The sequence below is a fragment of the Oryzias latipes genome, chromosome 19 (genome assembly GCF_053564925.1).
Source record: "Oryzias latipes strain Hd-rR chromosome 19, Olatipes_Hd-rR_3.1".
NCBI classification, from domain to species: Eukaryota; Metazoa; Chordata; class Actinopteri; order Beloniformes; family Adrianichthyidae; genus Oryzias; species Oryzias latipes.
The window spans coordinates 442,243-455,773 of NC_136255.1; the positions used below are offsets into that span (position 1 = coordinate 442,243).

The window sequence follows — 13,531 nt, forward strand, 5'->3', positions numbered from 1 at the left end:
TTTGACTTATTTCTAGTCAATTTCTACTAAAAACAAGTACTTTTTTCTTGAATTAAGATGGTGTTTTTTTGCAGTGTGGATTACATGAAATCTTTCCACCTTTATCCACCTTTGTCATGGTAGGGAGAACACCTCAATGGAAGGGGGGGTCATCTAAGATAGCACAAGGGTTAAGCAGTGATTGGCCAAAGTGAACATGTTAGCTCCTCAATCAACGCTTCGAATGTTCGACGTATTCAGTGGTCAGTTTATAACTTGAATAACAGTGTGGCAATGATGAGAGAGACACGTATGGATTTCAACACGTGAAGCTTTATTCACTCACATGCCAACAACTGAAATTCAGCCTGGGCTCAAAAATACAGCCTGGGCAGCTAACTGTGGGACGCAGTCTGTAGAACATGGCAGATCTGGGGGTCTGGAAGGAGGACGTCCCCGGCGAGGAACTTGAGCTGGCTGCACAGCGTCGCCTGTCAACACAAACGCTGGTTTAAGCCGGTCCACTGTCACAAAGTCTCTGCGCCCTCCCATGTCCAGGACAAAACATTTGCCCCCCTTCTCCAGGACATGAAACGGACCATCGTAAGGAGGATGAAGGGGCGAGCGGTGGCCGTCATGTCGGACAAAAACAAACTAGGCCGACTGGAGCGATGCAGGCATAAATGACCGTGGGACGCAGTGGTGCACGGGACCAGGAGCCGACGGTAATCGGGGACCCGGGGCAGGCGACTCTAACAAAAACTCCCCAGGAATTTGGAGCGGCTGTCCAAACACTAACTCAGCGGAGGACGCGTCTAGGTCGGTCTTAGGAGCTGAGCGTAGCCCTAGTAGGACCCACGGCAAACGATCCAACCAACAGTCATCTGTGAGCGCTGCGCGGAGGGCAGCCTTCAGAGAATGGTGGAAACGCTCACACAGCCCGTTCGCTTGAGGGTGATAAGCCGCAGCCGCGGGAAAGGTTCTGGGGGGCTTTTGTGTACCGGTGAACTTTGGCACGCTGACATGCAACGCAAGCTGCGGCCCAGCCTTTCACCTCCTTACGCAACCCAGGCCCCACAAAACGGGACCTAACCAGCTTCACTGGCGCGCGTACACCTGGGTGCGAGAGGGAATGGACAGATTCACAAATACGTTGCCGCCATCCCGCGGGAACTGCCGGCCAAGGCCGTCCTGTGGAAACGTCACACAGGACGGCCTTGGACCGCCATCTTGCCACACAATCTCCTCAAGCTTGAGGCCCGAACTACTGGAGTGGAGGGCAAGAATGTCTGCATCACCAGGCTGCTCGGTGGCCAAAGCAGAAAAATCTGTCCCAAAAGCATTGGGGAGACGAGCACCCGTGAGAGGCAGTCTGCAACAGTGTTGGACTTTCCGGCTATGTGACGTACGTCAGTCGTAAACTCAGAAATGGCTGCCAGATGGCGCTGTTGGCGCGCAGACCAAGGTTCAATCACTTTAGCCATGGCAAACGTAAGTGGTTTATGATCCACATAGGCAACGAAAGAACGTCCTTCCAGCAAAAAACGGAAATGTCGAGTTGCCAAATAGAGAGAAAGCAACTCGCGGTCAAAAACACTATACTTGCGTTCCCGAGTCTGCAACTTGCGGCTATAAAATGCAAGAGGCTGCCAAGCGTCCGCCACTTGCTGCTTTACCACAGCACCCACTGCTATGTCTGAAGCGTCAGTAGTCAGCGCGATCTCAGCATCTGGGTCTGGGTGCGCGAGGAGTGCAGCCTTTACTGAGGCTGACTTAGCTCCGTCAAATGCAGCAAAGCAGTCTGGGGTCCAATCCACAGGGTATGTGGCTTTCTTTGAACGCAAGCTGTCATAAAGCGGTTGTAACAGGTGGGCAGCCCGGGAAATGAACCAGTTGTAAAAGTTCACCATCCCCAAGAACTCCTGTAGGGACTTAACCACTTCAGGACAGGGAAATTTTGCCACGGCCTGGACTTTGGTGGGAAGAGGAACCGCACCCTGCTCCGAAATTCGATGACCCAAAAAAATCAATGGCTGACAAACCAAACTGGCATTTAGCCGGGTTAACGATCAAGCCGTGGGTTTCCAACCGCTGGAAAACTTCCTTTAGGTGCATGAGATGCTCTTCAGGGGAGGGGCTGGCCACCAAAATGTCGTCTAGATAGACGAACACGTACACGAGACCGCGTAGCACAGAGTCCATTAACCTTTGAAAGGTTTGGACTGCACCTTTAAGACCGAAGGGCATGCGCAGGAACTCAAAAAGCCCAAAAGGAGTGATCACTGCAGTCTTAGGCACGTCTTCTGCCCGCAACGGAACCTGATGGTAACCGCGCACCAGGTCCACTTTAGAAAAAATTCAGGCGCCGCACAAACGAACCGAGAAATCCTGAATGTGGGGAATGGGATAACGGTCAGGTGTTGTCGTCGTTCAGACGGCAAAAATCCCTGCACGGGCGCCAGGAACCATCTGCCTTGGGCAGCATGTGGAGGGGCGACCCCCCACTGTTAGAGCGCCTCACAATACCCAGACTTTCCATGGTGGCGAACTCCTCCTTAGCGATGGTGAGTTTTGCTGCATCAGGGCTCCGTGCCCGAGCAAAAACTGGGGGGCCCTTAGTGGGAATGAAATGCTCCACTCCATCCTTAGCCACAGTGGAGGAAAAAGCAGGGGGTGGTCAAAGACGGGTACTCAGCCAATAAACTCTGAAAAACGTCATCGCATGACAAAAACTGCGCAGATCCCCCAGCTGCACATGGGACAGTGGCAAAAGTGATCGTGTCTATTAAGGCCTGTTCACATCTGGACGAATTTCGCGCACGATATTCGCTGACGTTTAACGCCTCGTGACAAAACAAAGGGCACCAATGTGAGTGTGCACACCGACGTGAAAAACGCCACGCGTAAAAGCGTATTTTTTTAAAAATGCCTCGGGTTCATTTTTTTGGTTTGACGCGTCGCGTCAAAACCTATATGACCAATGAGAATGGCGCTTTTGCACACGTGTCTGGAGCTTCTGAAGTTACAGTAAAACACAACTTGGGGGCGCTCAAACACAAAACTGCCTTGCTGAGCACACATACCAGCGAAGAAGATAGACGCCAAGTAGCGTCTACATTGCCGCGAAGAAATAATGACGGACATTCTAGAATATCCCTGAAAACGCTCATGATACATTTTCTGCTCTTGTACCAGTCGATAAAACTCCCCATGTTCTTCTCTTCTCGCAACTATGGGATGTACCCAAAATCGGCGTCTTTCATTATTCAACAGAACAATAATTTCTTCATCGCTGGAAGTGGAGCTACTGGTGCTTGAAATATTCATGTTTTCTTTGTATGATTCTGACAAGCGCGTAAATACTTGCTCTCTTCTTCTGAGTGAAAAGCGACTTTAAGAAGGATAAAGTTGTGCAGCGCCACCTTGTGTACAGGAGTATTTCTGTTTTACATTAAGCGCCATCTAATGTCAGGGAATGAAATTGCATGTTCACTCGGTTCATCGTCAGCGAAAATCGCCTGGGTGTGAACATAAAAAACGTGTTGAAAAACGCTGGCGAATAACGTGCGCCGATAATCGTCCCGGTTTGTACGGGCCTTTCGTCTGCGGTTAGCCATGTCACTAACAAAATATGTGCACACAAAAAAATCTGCACCGATAATGAGAACCGAAACAGAGGCAACAAAAAATTCCCAACTGAACTTACGTCCACGAAAACAAACAATTGGTCCCAAAAGTCCCGATCGCAGATCCGTTAGCTGCACATAGCGGCGGGCCGCCGGTGGACGTCTCTGACTCTGAAGGCCCGTACACACCGGGACGAATATTCGCCAGGCGTTATTCGCCAGCGTTTTTTTTTTTGTGTTCACACCCAGGCGATTTTCGCTGACGATGAGCCGAGCGAACATGCAATTTCATTCCCTGACATTAGATGGCGCTTAATGTAAACAGACATACTCCTGTACACAAGGTGGCGCTGCGCAACTTTACGCTTCTTAAAGTCGCTTTTCACTCAGAAGAAGAGAGCAAGTATTTACGCGCTTGTCAGAATAATACAGAGAAAACATGAATATTTCAAGCACCAGTAGCTCCAACTGGTGCTTGGTTCGGGGATATTTTAGAATGTCCGTCATTATTTCTTCGCGCCAGTGTAGACGCTTCTTGGCGTCTATCTTCTTCGCTGGTATGTGTGCTCAGCAAGGCAGTTTTGTGTTTGAGCGCCCCCAAGTTGTGTTTTACTGTAACTTCAGAAGCTCCAGACACGTGTGTAAAAGCGCCATTCTCATTGTTCGAATAGATTTCGACGCGACGCGTCGAAAAAAAAAACGAACCCGAGGCGTTTTTTTTTTTTGACGCGTGGCGTTTTTTCGCGTTGGTGTGCACACTCTCAATGTTGCCCTTTGTTTAGTCACGAGACGTTAAATGTCGGCGAAAATCGCCGGCGAAATTCGTCCCGGTGTGAACGGGCCTTGAGCCGGAGGGGGGGAACGAAACTCCTCTGGGCGCCAGAGTCCACCAAGAAGCGATGTCCGGAGCAAGAGTCCGTAACAACAACAGCTCTCCACGTTCGCCAGCACTCACAGCTGCTACTGAGTGCCGGCTGCTGCGTTTCCCGAACTCGAAAACGCACATGGCTGGACACAGCGCTTTGCTTTCCTTCCAAACCTCTGATGAAAACAGCACAGGGAGGTCCCGCGGCGCGCGCCCACACCGACTGCAGACACCGATACCGGGTCTCCCTCCGTCTCCTGCAGGTGGGCATCAGACGTCACATGCTGCACGGTGAAACGCCTGGTAGCCAGCAGAACTCGGTCCGCTTCTTCAGCCAGTCCGCTGTAATCTCCCGCCGCCAGGCGAGGAGAGTTGGCCAAAGCCGCGCGCAAGGGCGGCGGGAGCTGCCGCAAAAAAATGTGCGGGAAAAGAAAACCGCCCTCATCCGAGCCGAGCAGCGAGAGCATGCTGTCCATCAAGTCCACAGCCGAACTGTCTCCCAGGCCCGACATGCTGAGGATCCTCTCCGCTCTCTCCGAAGCAGACAGGCTGCATCTCCGCAGCAAAAGCTCTTACAGTAAATTGCATGAACGGTTGAAGAGTTACGGTAGTTGAAAGAATGTCAACACTGGAGCTAAAACGCCGATGTAAAAGGGTTAGAATTCTTTAAAACTTGTACTCAAAAGGGTTTACTATCTTTAAAAAAAATCTCTTTTAAACGTAAGATTTCATCTCACAAAAAAAACATTCAACTCTTCCATCAGTGATGCCAGAATCTGTGTTATGAGTTTGTTTTTACAGGCCTTGATTCACATCTAAATTCCCACCGCTGAGGATTCCTTCATTTCTTTTTCTCATTGGAACTTTTATGGTATGTTTTTTTTTCTCATTAATGACAAAACACAAAAGATCTCCTGTTTTAAAGCAATCATTCTGTACTTTAAAGCCTTCTGTTGCAACTTTATAGTTTCTAGAAGTGGTGAAAACATAAATCACCAAACAGAATAACAGCGTAACTGAAATGTACCAACAATTTAACACAACCCTCAGCAGCAACGCTGAGGTGACCAACAGTCTTGTTTTACCATATTTATTTTTTTAACTTGACCCCTTTTGATGCATGACCCACCCAGCAAGGACTTTTGTTAGACACCCTGGAGAGCCCTTACAGCCCGGTTGGAAAACCGGGAGATCCAGGAGCTCTTAAAAACTGCAGTGGTCATCTGTCTGCTGTTTTTTTCTCCCAGCATCCATCAAATATCTGGCTAGAAACAGCCTCTTGTGTTCGCTATTTCTGAGGGTGGTGGCAAGAACATAATGACACCAAATGATTGAAGATGATGGGAAAAGTATCCAGAATTTTCTATCTGTATTTAATAAAAGGAGAAGTCGTTCAAACCAAACACTGAAGAATGGGGACCACTGATATAGAACATTGATTGGAACTTGTTTTATAGGTGTATCTTATCACTTATTAAAGGACACACTTCAGCCAATCAGAGCTGAGTAATCATCCAGACCATAGTATGTATTAAAATAAGGCATGCATATCAACATAAGTAACTGTGAGCACACCAGAAATACGGTGCCATTTGCCCCTTCTCATTCATAATCAATGTTCAAACAGTCAGCCCGTCCGTGAATAAAAGAGGACGCCATCGCTACATCACTACCAAATTTGAGTCCCTGATTGGTCAAAGTTTGACCTACAAAACATAGAGCCTGGAAATGTTCTGAAAAATATAAGTAGCTATGCGTGAACCAGAGAGTTTTGATCACAGAGGCCCAAAACACACATGCGCACGTGTACATAGACTTTTCATTTAAAGTGGCTGCTTGATGGCGTTGCAGGGGGCAGTGTTAACGTAGCCTCAGCTGCTCAATCTGCATGCAGAGCCCATCCTCTATCAGTGAGAACAAGGCAGATCAAATATGTGGATGGTGGGGGTGACAAAAGTTAATAAGTTGTGCCATTCAACAACGTAATCACTCTTCATAGCCTCACACAGCACAAGCACATTACAACGAGGTCACAGGCAAGCAGCCAATCTAATTATATTTTCTGCTCCTGTGTATCAGTTCTTCTCCTGTTTGACATGTCTGTGTGTTCACTGTAGAACAAATTGTCTGATTGTTAATTAAAGGTTGTTGGTGCTCTTAAATCACCGTGGATTGATGGCACTGGATGAGTGTTTGCAGATCTGAGCAGCAAGTCTGTTAATCAAGGTTACTGTAACGAGGCTTAACAACTTTTCTGTGATTAGGGGAAAATAATGAAGTGAGTGAGAAGTGTTTTTGCTTTCTGCATAAATGAATAATACCGCAACTACCGTGGTGCCCATGAGACCCTGCCACTATGGTAAGATGTGCCAAACAATAATTCTGAATGTATCTGCAGCATGAGAAGAAGGGGGGTGTTTTCCAGTATCATGAGCTGGAAGTAAAGTTTCTGGGGATCTTTTTCTGGAGCAGTTCCTGCATCAAACAGCAGAACATGTGCTCAATTAGATTTCAATCACAAATTAAAAATCGACCAAACAAACAGCCTTACTGCAGCTTATGCCTTAGTGAAACCACTAGTATCTGTGCCTTCACCGAAACCCAAGTTAAAACATGAGCCAAAGGCCCAACAATGCTCTCTGAATTAAAAGTAATAATATCCTGAATTGTTTCATACTTACTGGGTCTGCATGTTTATGCAGATAGCTCTTGAGAATTAAAAAAAAGAGAATAATTTCCTTCCTCAAATAAACAAACAAATCAGCAGTTTAATTAAAGCAACTCTGGTTGCCCTCTTCTGACATCTCAGTCATTGGAAGAGAAAGAAGACAACTTTTTCCCTTTTGAGAATTGGTGGGGTCCACTTCAGTGTAAATGCAGAAACAATGATGGATGGATTAATTGATCCAATTAATTAATTAATCAATTGAGCTAGATAGACTGATTAACCTGGATGTTTCATGGCTTTGTCACAACTGCACTTAAGGGTGGATACAGGGCAAAAATGGGCAAACCTGTACAGGCGGCCCACAGGAGATGTCAGTGCAGACCGCTTGGTGATCTTGAGGAGTGAATATGTTTATGTGGGGTATTTGGGGTGGGGTGTGTAATTGTGTTCAGTTTATCCTGTTTCCAGCTCATTGTTTCCTGTTTTTTTTCATTGCAGTTACTTTTCCTTCCACCTGGCATCTTATTGGCTACACCTGTGTTCACTTATGTCATCAGTCCTCCTGTGTATTTAGTCTGTGCGTTTCCTCCACTCTTTACGAGATTTTTTTGTTTGCCTCTCGAATCTACTGTAACCTCAAGCCTTGAATATCATTCAGTTCAGTGCAGAATTGAAGAACTTTGCTTCTGCATTCCTGCATCCTGCGTTTATGTCTGCAACAGGATCCTGACAGTTTATGTACATTTTTCCCACAGGCGTGCTGCAGGTGACAGCAAGGACAAAGCAAAGGGGAAGTAGGTGAAGCGCAGGTATTTCTGTTTTTGCTGCCCACCCTCCACCCCAAATCCTGCGGAGGGCATTAGGGGCCCGTTCACATGCATGTCCCATTTGTTGCCTGCAGACAGCATGCCATGAGGGCAGTTGTGACTGTGGTTATACTTTACTAATAACTGTAGCAGGGCTGGCCACACCTATTCCTGCCAATATATCTAACCTGTTTTTGGACTATGTGAACATGCAGCTGCCACAGTCACCAGTTTCAGATCCAGTTTTCTCTCACTCACCCTCTTGATGTCCTTCCCAAAGGTTTCACTGAAGCTGGAGCCAAGGATCTCGAACTGGACATGGGAGTTGGAGCCATTATCCTTGAAGTCCATGGTACCTGTTAAACCTGTGATGTTCCCCTGAAAACACAGGGAAGAAATGTGGCATTAGGTGAGTCTGCACCAGTGCAAGATTGGTTTTATCAGTTTATGAAAACGCTGTGAAGTTTCAGATCAGAACATCAACCCACCCTATTTTGGATGACGCCTGAAGGAGTCTTCCAGAGGCTGGGAAGATACAAATTAACTCAAAGACTATAGAAAAGATTTCATTTTGTTGAAAATTGAATTTTGTCTTTATTAGTTGACTTGTCTACTTGAGTTCCTAAAAAAAGGACTTCAATATTATGACAAGACCACAGAATGGAGAGGACTCAGATGCAGAGTTCTTGGAATTCTTTTAATCCTGAGAACCTGAGAAAGGCGTAAGCTTGGCAAGCGAATACACATGATAACCAGGCACAGGACAGAGGGAAACGCCGACCATAAATACATATGAGGAGGGACAGCACAGGTGGGAACGATCAGGGATGATTAGGTAGACACAGCTGTGGGGGAAAACAGACATGGGCAGGAAAAGGTGGAAGGAACTTTCAAAAGAAAACAGGAAGCGACACACGAGGACACAAATGACAGAAAGGAACTTGACGAAACATAACATATTAAGTCTGGAAACATTAACCCTTCAATGAAATTCATTTGGTTTGGATCAATCTTCAAACCTTCAGGACCTAATTAAATAAATAAATAAATCTCTAGTAACAAAATGCAAAAGTGATTTATGACATTCATGTGTGAATTTTCCTTTAAATCAATAACTTTTGTTCATCTGTTTTTTATGTAAGAATTCATCTTATAGTTGTAGTTAAATCTTATTTTGTTGACTTTCTCATTAGGTAACTAAAATGGTAAACAGTAAACTTATGTAGTACTCTTCTACCTTGATTAAGGTCTGAAGTAATTTAGATTGACAGTCCCATTGCTGTGCACAAACACTCAAAATCAATGTGGGATACAACCAACCTGTAACCCAGAGGTGGGCACTGAGGGCGCATTCCTGCATGTTTTCCAACATGCCCTGTGTGGGTACCGGATGTTCTCGACCAATGATGACGTCACACTATTTGATTGGCTGCAAGTTGCCACAACCAATGAGTTAACGTCGCTAAGTTTTTTTAAAAACTTTATTGACAATTGCGGTATCATACGTTAACAATGACATTAACGTTAACAACGAACAATAACGATGTAATCAATATTGCCTCGAAGATCAGTCACCATTGCCTAATATAACATATTGACATAGAAAATAAACAAAAGAGGGGAAAAAAAGAAACAATGAACATAACACACAAATTAAATAAAATTAATTAAATAAAAACATAAGTAAAATAAAATAAAGGAACATAGAAAAAATCTAAGTAGTCTAATACTAGTTAAGTTAGGGGTACTCGTGAAGTTTGTATTTCTGAACAAAACTAAGCAATTTCAAGCCATTCTTCTTTTTCATATAATGAAGCATCGCCCGAAAATGAAAGCAAAAACAGAGCTCTTTATTAAATGTTATAAAAGTGGTTTGGTCTTCAAAACTTGACCTCACCAAGATGGGGGTGCTCTCCTCCCATGAGGAACCACGTGATGTCTCCTCTAGTGATATAACTCATTTGAAGGACCCCGAAGGACCCCGAGAACATCCGGCAACCCGAGAACATCCGGTACCCACACCCTGCTCTGGCATTACTCATGCCTTTATTTTTGAAAACCAAATGTACTATGAATGCATAAAATCTCCACAGAACATATAATCCAGACTATTTAGGAATCAGATTAAGAATGAAATGAATCTCAAAAGGCATTTAAAAGACAAGAGTCTGTGAATTCCACATTTTTAAAGGATCCAACCAGCCAATTTCTCATCGGGCTCTGCTCTGTACCCCTCGATTTCTTTGTGTGTGTTAGGGTTAGTTTTTACCTTACACACTTTCACCTGTCTTGTATTTCAGTGCTCGTCACTCCAACTGCATTTTTCTCATATAAAGTCTATTTTATGATATTCAATCAACAAACTAAATTCAGATTCATTCATTTTTTTGTGTGAATGGTCCCATCATGGCTGCGACTCTGCTCTACCAAATGTAATTTCTTGTCATTTATTGGTTTATTTTGGGACTTCAGCCAGACTAAAGAGCACCTTTACAGCAGGCGGTGGACCGATGGCTTCTCCATCAATGCAAAGGTTTCAATGGTCATCAAATGAGGGAAATCAGGTTTCAGTGTGAGAGCACCTCTCTGTCCATCCATCGCTTTCTCAAAAGCACAAGTCCTGAGCGTGTTCAGAGCAGGCTGGAATTAGGGAGGGTGCTGTAAAAAGAAAATGCACTCCGCTGCTGCAACCCACACTTCATATGTATGTCTTTTGCAAAAGATTTCCATGTCATCGGTGCAGCAGTCAGAGGTCAGTCAAGAAGGACAAGATTGAGTTTGAAACTTGAAATCCAGTCCTTCACTTGAAATGTGCCGATGTGTCTGTCGATGTTACCTTTAATCAGTTAAACAAACTCAGACATGTTTGCTTGATTAGTGAGCTGATAAGAAAAATATGTATTGATTATTGATCTTTTCACTATAGATGTTCTGCTCAAGCGGGCAGCTCGACTTTGTATCGATCTTTCAAAGCAGAAGTGTCACTGGTGGAGAACCGAGCACTTGCTTCAGATTGCGTTTGATCACATGATTTTCCAAATTAAGCTGCATTTCACCACCCCCGTATTGCCGAGTGCTGACCACTAGGCCCGGGCGATGAATCGATTGAATTGATTAATTCAAATTTTTTGTTACGAGCGATTTCAATAATAACTAAATCGAGTTTTTGTGTAATGGCACATTTTTGGCTCCCCAGAGCTTCCGTAGCGTTAGTTTCAAACAACAAACAGCAACATCAAAGCGCACACGAAACAGCCAGTGACAGCAGAGCAACCGTTGAGAGTGGGAAGTTTGTTCCCAAGAAAGGAATAAAATCATCAGACAGACATGGAGGAAGAGACCCCCCCCACGCTGCAACATTTGCCTAAAGCCCATCACAGTCAACGGCTCTCACTGGCGTGGCACACGCTCAGTCCTCTTATACACGCAGTGCCCTGACACACACACACACATACTCATTCTACAACGCCTATATAGTCAGTTCATTAGTTACATAGGTTAATGTTATTTGTTAACCCTTGTTCTATCCTAGGCACTTTAACATTGGGAGTTGGGTCATCTAGACCCACTAGACAGTGCTCTGAACCTTTTTTCTTCAATGATTTGTGATCTTCACTGGTGTCCATGGATTACATGAAATCTTTCCACCTTTATCCACCTTTGTCATGGTAGGGGGAACACGTCAATGGAAGGGGGGGTGTCAAGAGAGCAATCATGAGTCGGTGGCAGATATTTATTCTCTCTCTATGAGCTGCACACTCGTTTTCCTCACAGCAGCCGCACACGAACGGGACACGAGGAGGAGAGACAGACAGAGACAGACTGACAGCTGCAACAAGAAGAACCATCAACACAGCAAGATAAAAGATCTGCACCGCAGAACTAAGAGAATCGTAAAACTAGAGCGGATCATTACTGACTGAAGCTGAGACATTTGGTTATTCAAAATACCAATGTTCTCTGCCTGCTGCTGTGGCGTTGGGGGGCCCTGGCTTCTGCTGCGGCGGGGGTCTTGGTGTGGGGATGGCTGGTCACTCCCCCTCCTTCTTTACACATTCCACCATCCATTTTAGAAGAACATAAACACTCACCTGAGCACAGGTGTTAGCTCACATTTGCACTAATAGTTTGCATGACTGAATGAATTAAATATTTCACAGTAGTTGGTTTAAAAGCATAAGTATGCGTGTGAACACTATCTGTTTTGTGTACATGTTGACATGTGGACATTTTTGCAGCTAGCAGGTGTGTTGATAACATTTGAGTGTGTTGACAGGCCCCGCCCTTTTTGTACTACATTTGAACCTTACCGTAATGATAAACAACCAGTAAACCTGTCTGCTCTATGCTGCTTCATGGTCTTATCCCCTCCCTCCAACTATCACCCTCCTACCCCCCCCCCCCCCCTCTCTCTCTAACATCCCTCCCTTTTCTTCCCTTCTTTCCTTTTCCGTCCGGTCCAACACATGATTCAAATTAATAAAGTTTGGCCTCATTTACAAAAGGGGTTTATCCAGACATACCTTTGGTTTGTCTGAAGATTAATAACCCCTCTTGTTAAAGTAAAATATGTCCAACACAAGAGGCCCTCAGCTCTCATCTGCCTGCCCAGCTGTTGGACAGGACAAGTTAAAAAAAAAATACCAACTTTTATTGTTAGAAAATTAAAATGTTTTTTTTACATTGTTTTGAACATTTTTATTTATATTTGGTGTTTTAGTTTCATCATTTTGTGCTGTTTCACTTTAAATTTTTTTTAGATGGTTTTAAATAATTTTAATAACTATATAGTTGAATTGTATTTTTTTGTATTTGTTAATTTTTTTAACATTTTATCCGCAGTGAACAATTAAAAGCATATTCATATAAAGGACATAAAAGCTTTTTTTGGAAAAGTACCGCCCCTTTCACTGTCTCCACCAATCATTCTTGGAGGCTTAATCACATGTCATCAGTCTGACCAATCAGAAGTGGTTACAGTCTTCACTTCCTTGTTCAGATTCTGCTCATAAAGTCTCTCAGCTCCAACAGAAATAGCAGCTAAAGCTCGTCTTTAGCGGTGTAGCTTTCAACGGGATCCGGTGTCAGACCGTGGAACAAGAGAACAAAACAATGAAGCTCAGAGAAGAGAGTCTGTCTGACATCACTACATCTCCCATGATGCATTGGGTTAAAGTGACAGCGGCTTAGCGCACAATGAATATTCGTTGTTAAACGTCTATAAACCACAAAGAACACACATCAGACAGTTTTTAAATCTTCTAACTTAACTTTTATTACATCTTTTAGAAAAAACAGCTGCAGCTTCCAGCTTTTTCTGCCACAATTATCACTAAAATGCACATGAGATCATGGAGGGACTGTAGATCAATACAGACTATGAGTTTCTACTTTTATTTTAACTTTGGATGCTGGTGTGCCGCGGGATTTTTGTCAAGGTTCAGGTGCAAAAAAAAGTTGCTCAAAAGGTTGAAAAACACTGCCTTAATTAAAGCAACAAAACAATCTGAAGAGCTGATTGGGAGGTGAAAGAGTTGGCATCTCTTAGGGAGCCAAGTCAAAAGAGCCAGTTCTTTGTCAGAAGAGC

The 13,531-nt window shown here is 44.5% G+C and overlaps 1 protein-coding gene across 4 annotated transcripts in view; it reads right to left on the bottom strand.

Annotated features, from left to right (window-relative positions):
- The window catches only part of grid1b (glutamate receptor, ionotropic, delta 1b), a 493,010-nt gene that overhangs the window by 39,451 nt on the left and 440,028 nt on the right, over positions 1-13,531 (bottom strand). For all 4 annotated transcript variants that reach the window (XM_023949512.2, XM_023949511.2, XM_023949513.2 and 1 more), the window contains one exon: positions 8,203-8,322. In XM_023949512.2, the coding sequence (XP_023805280.1) occupies positions 8,203-8,322 (120 nt within the window). The remainder of the gene's footprint in view (positions 1-8,202; positions 8,323-13,531) is intronic.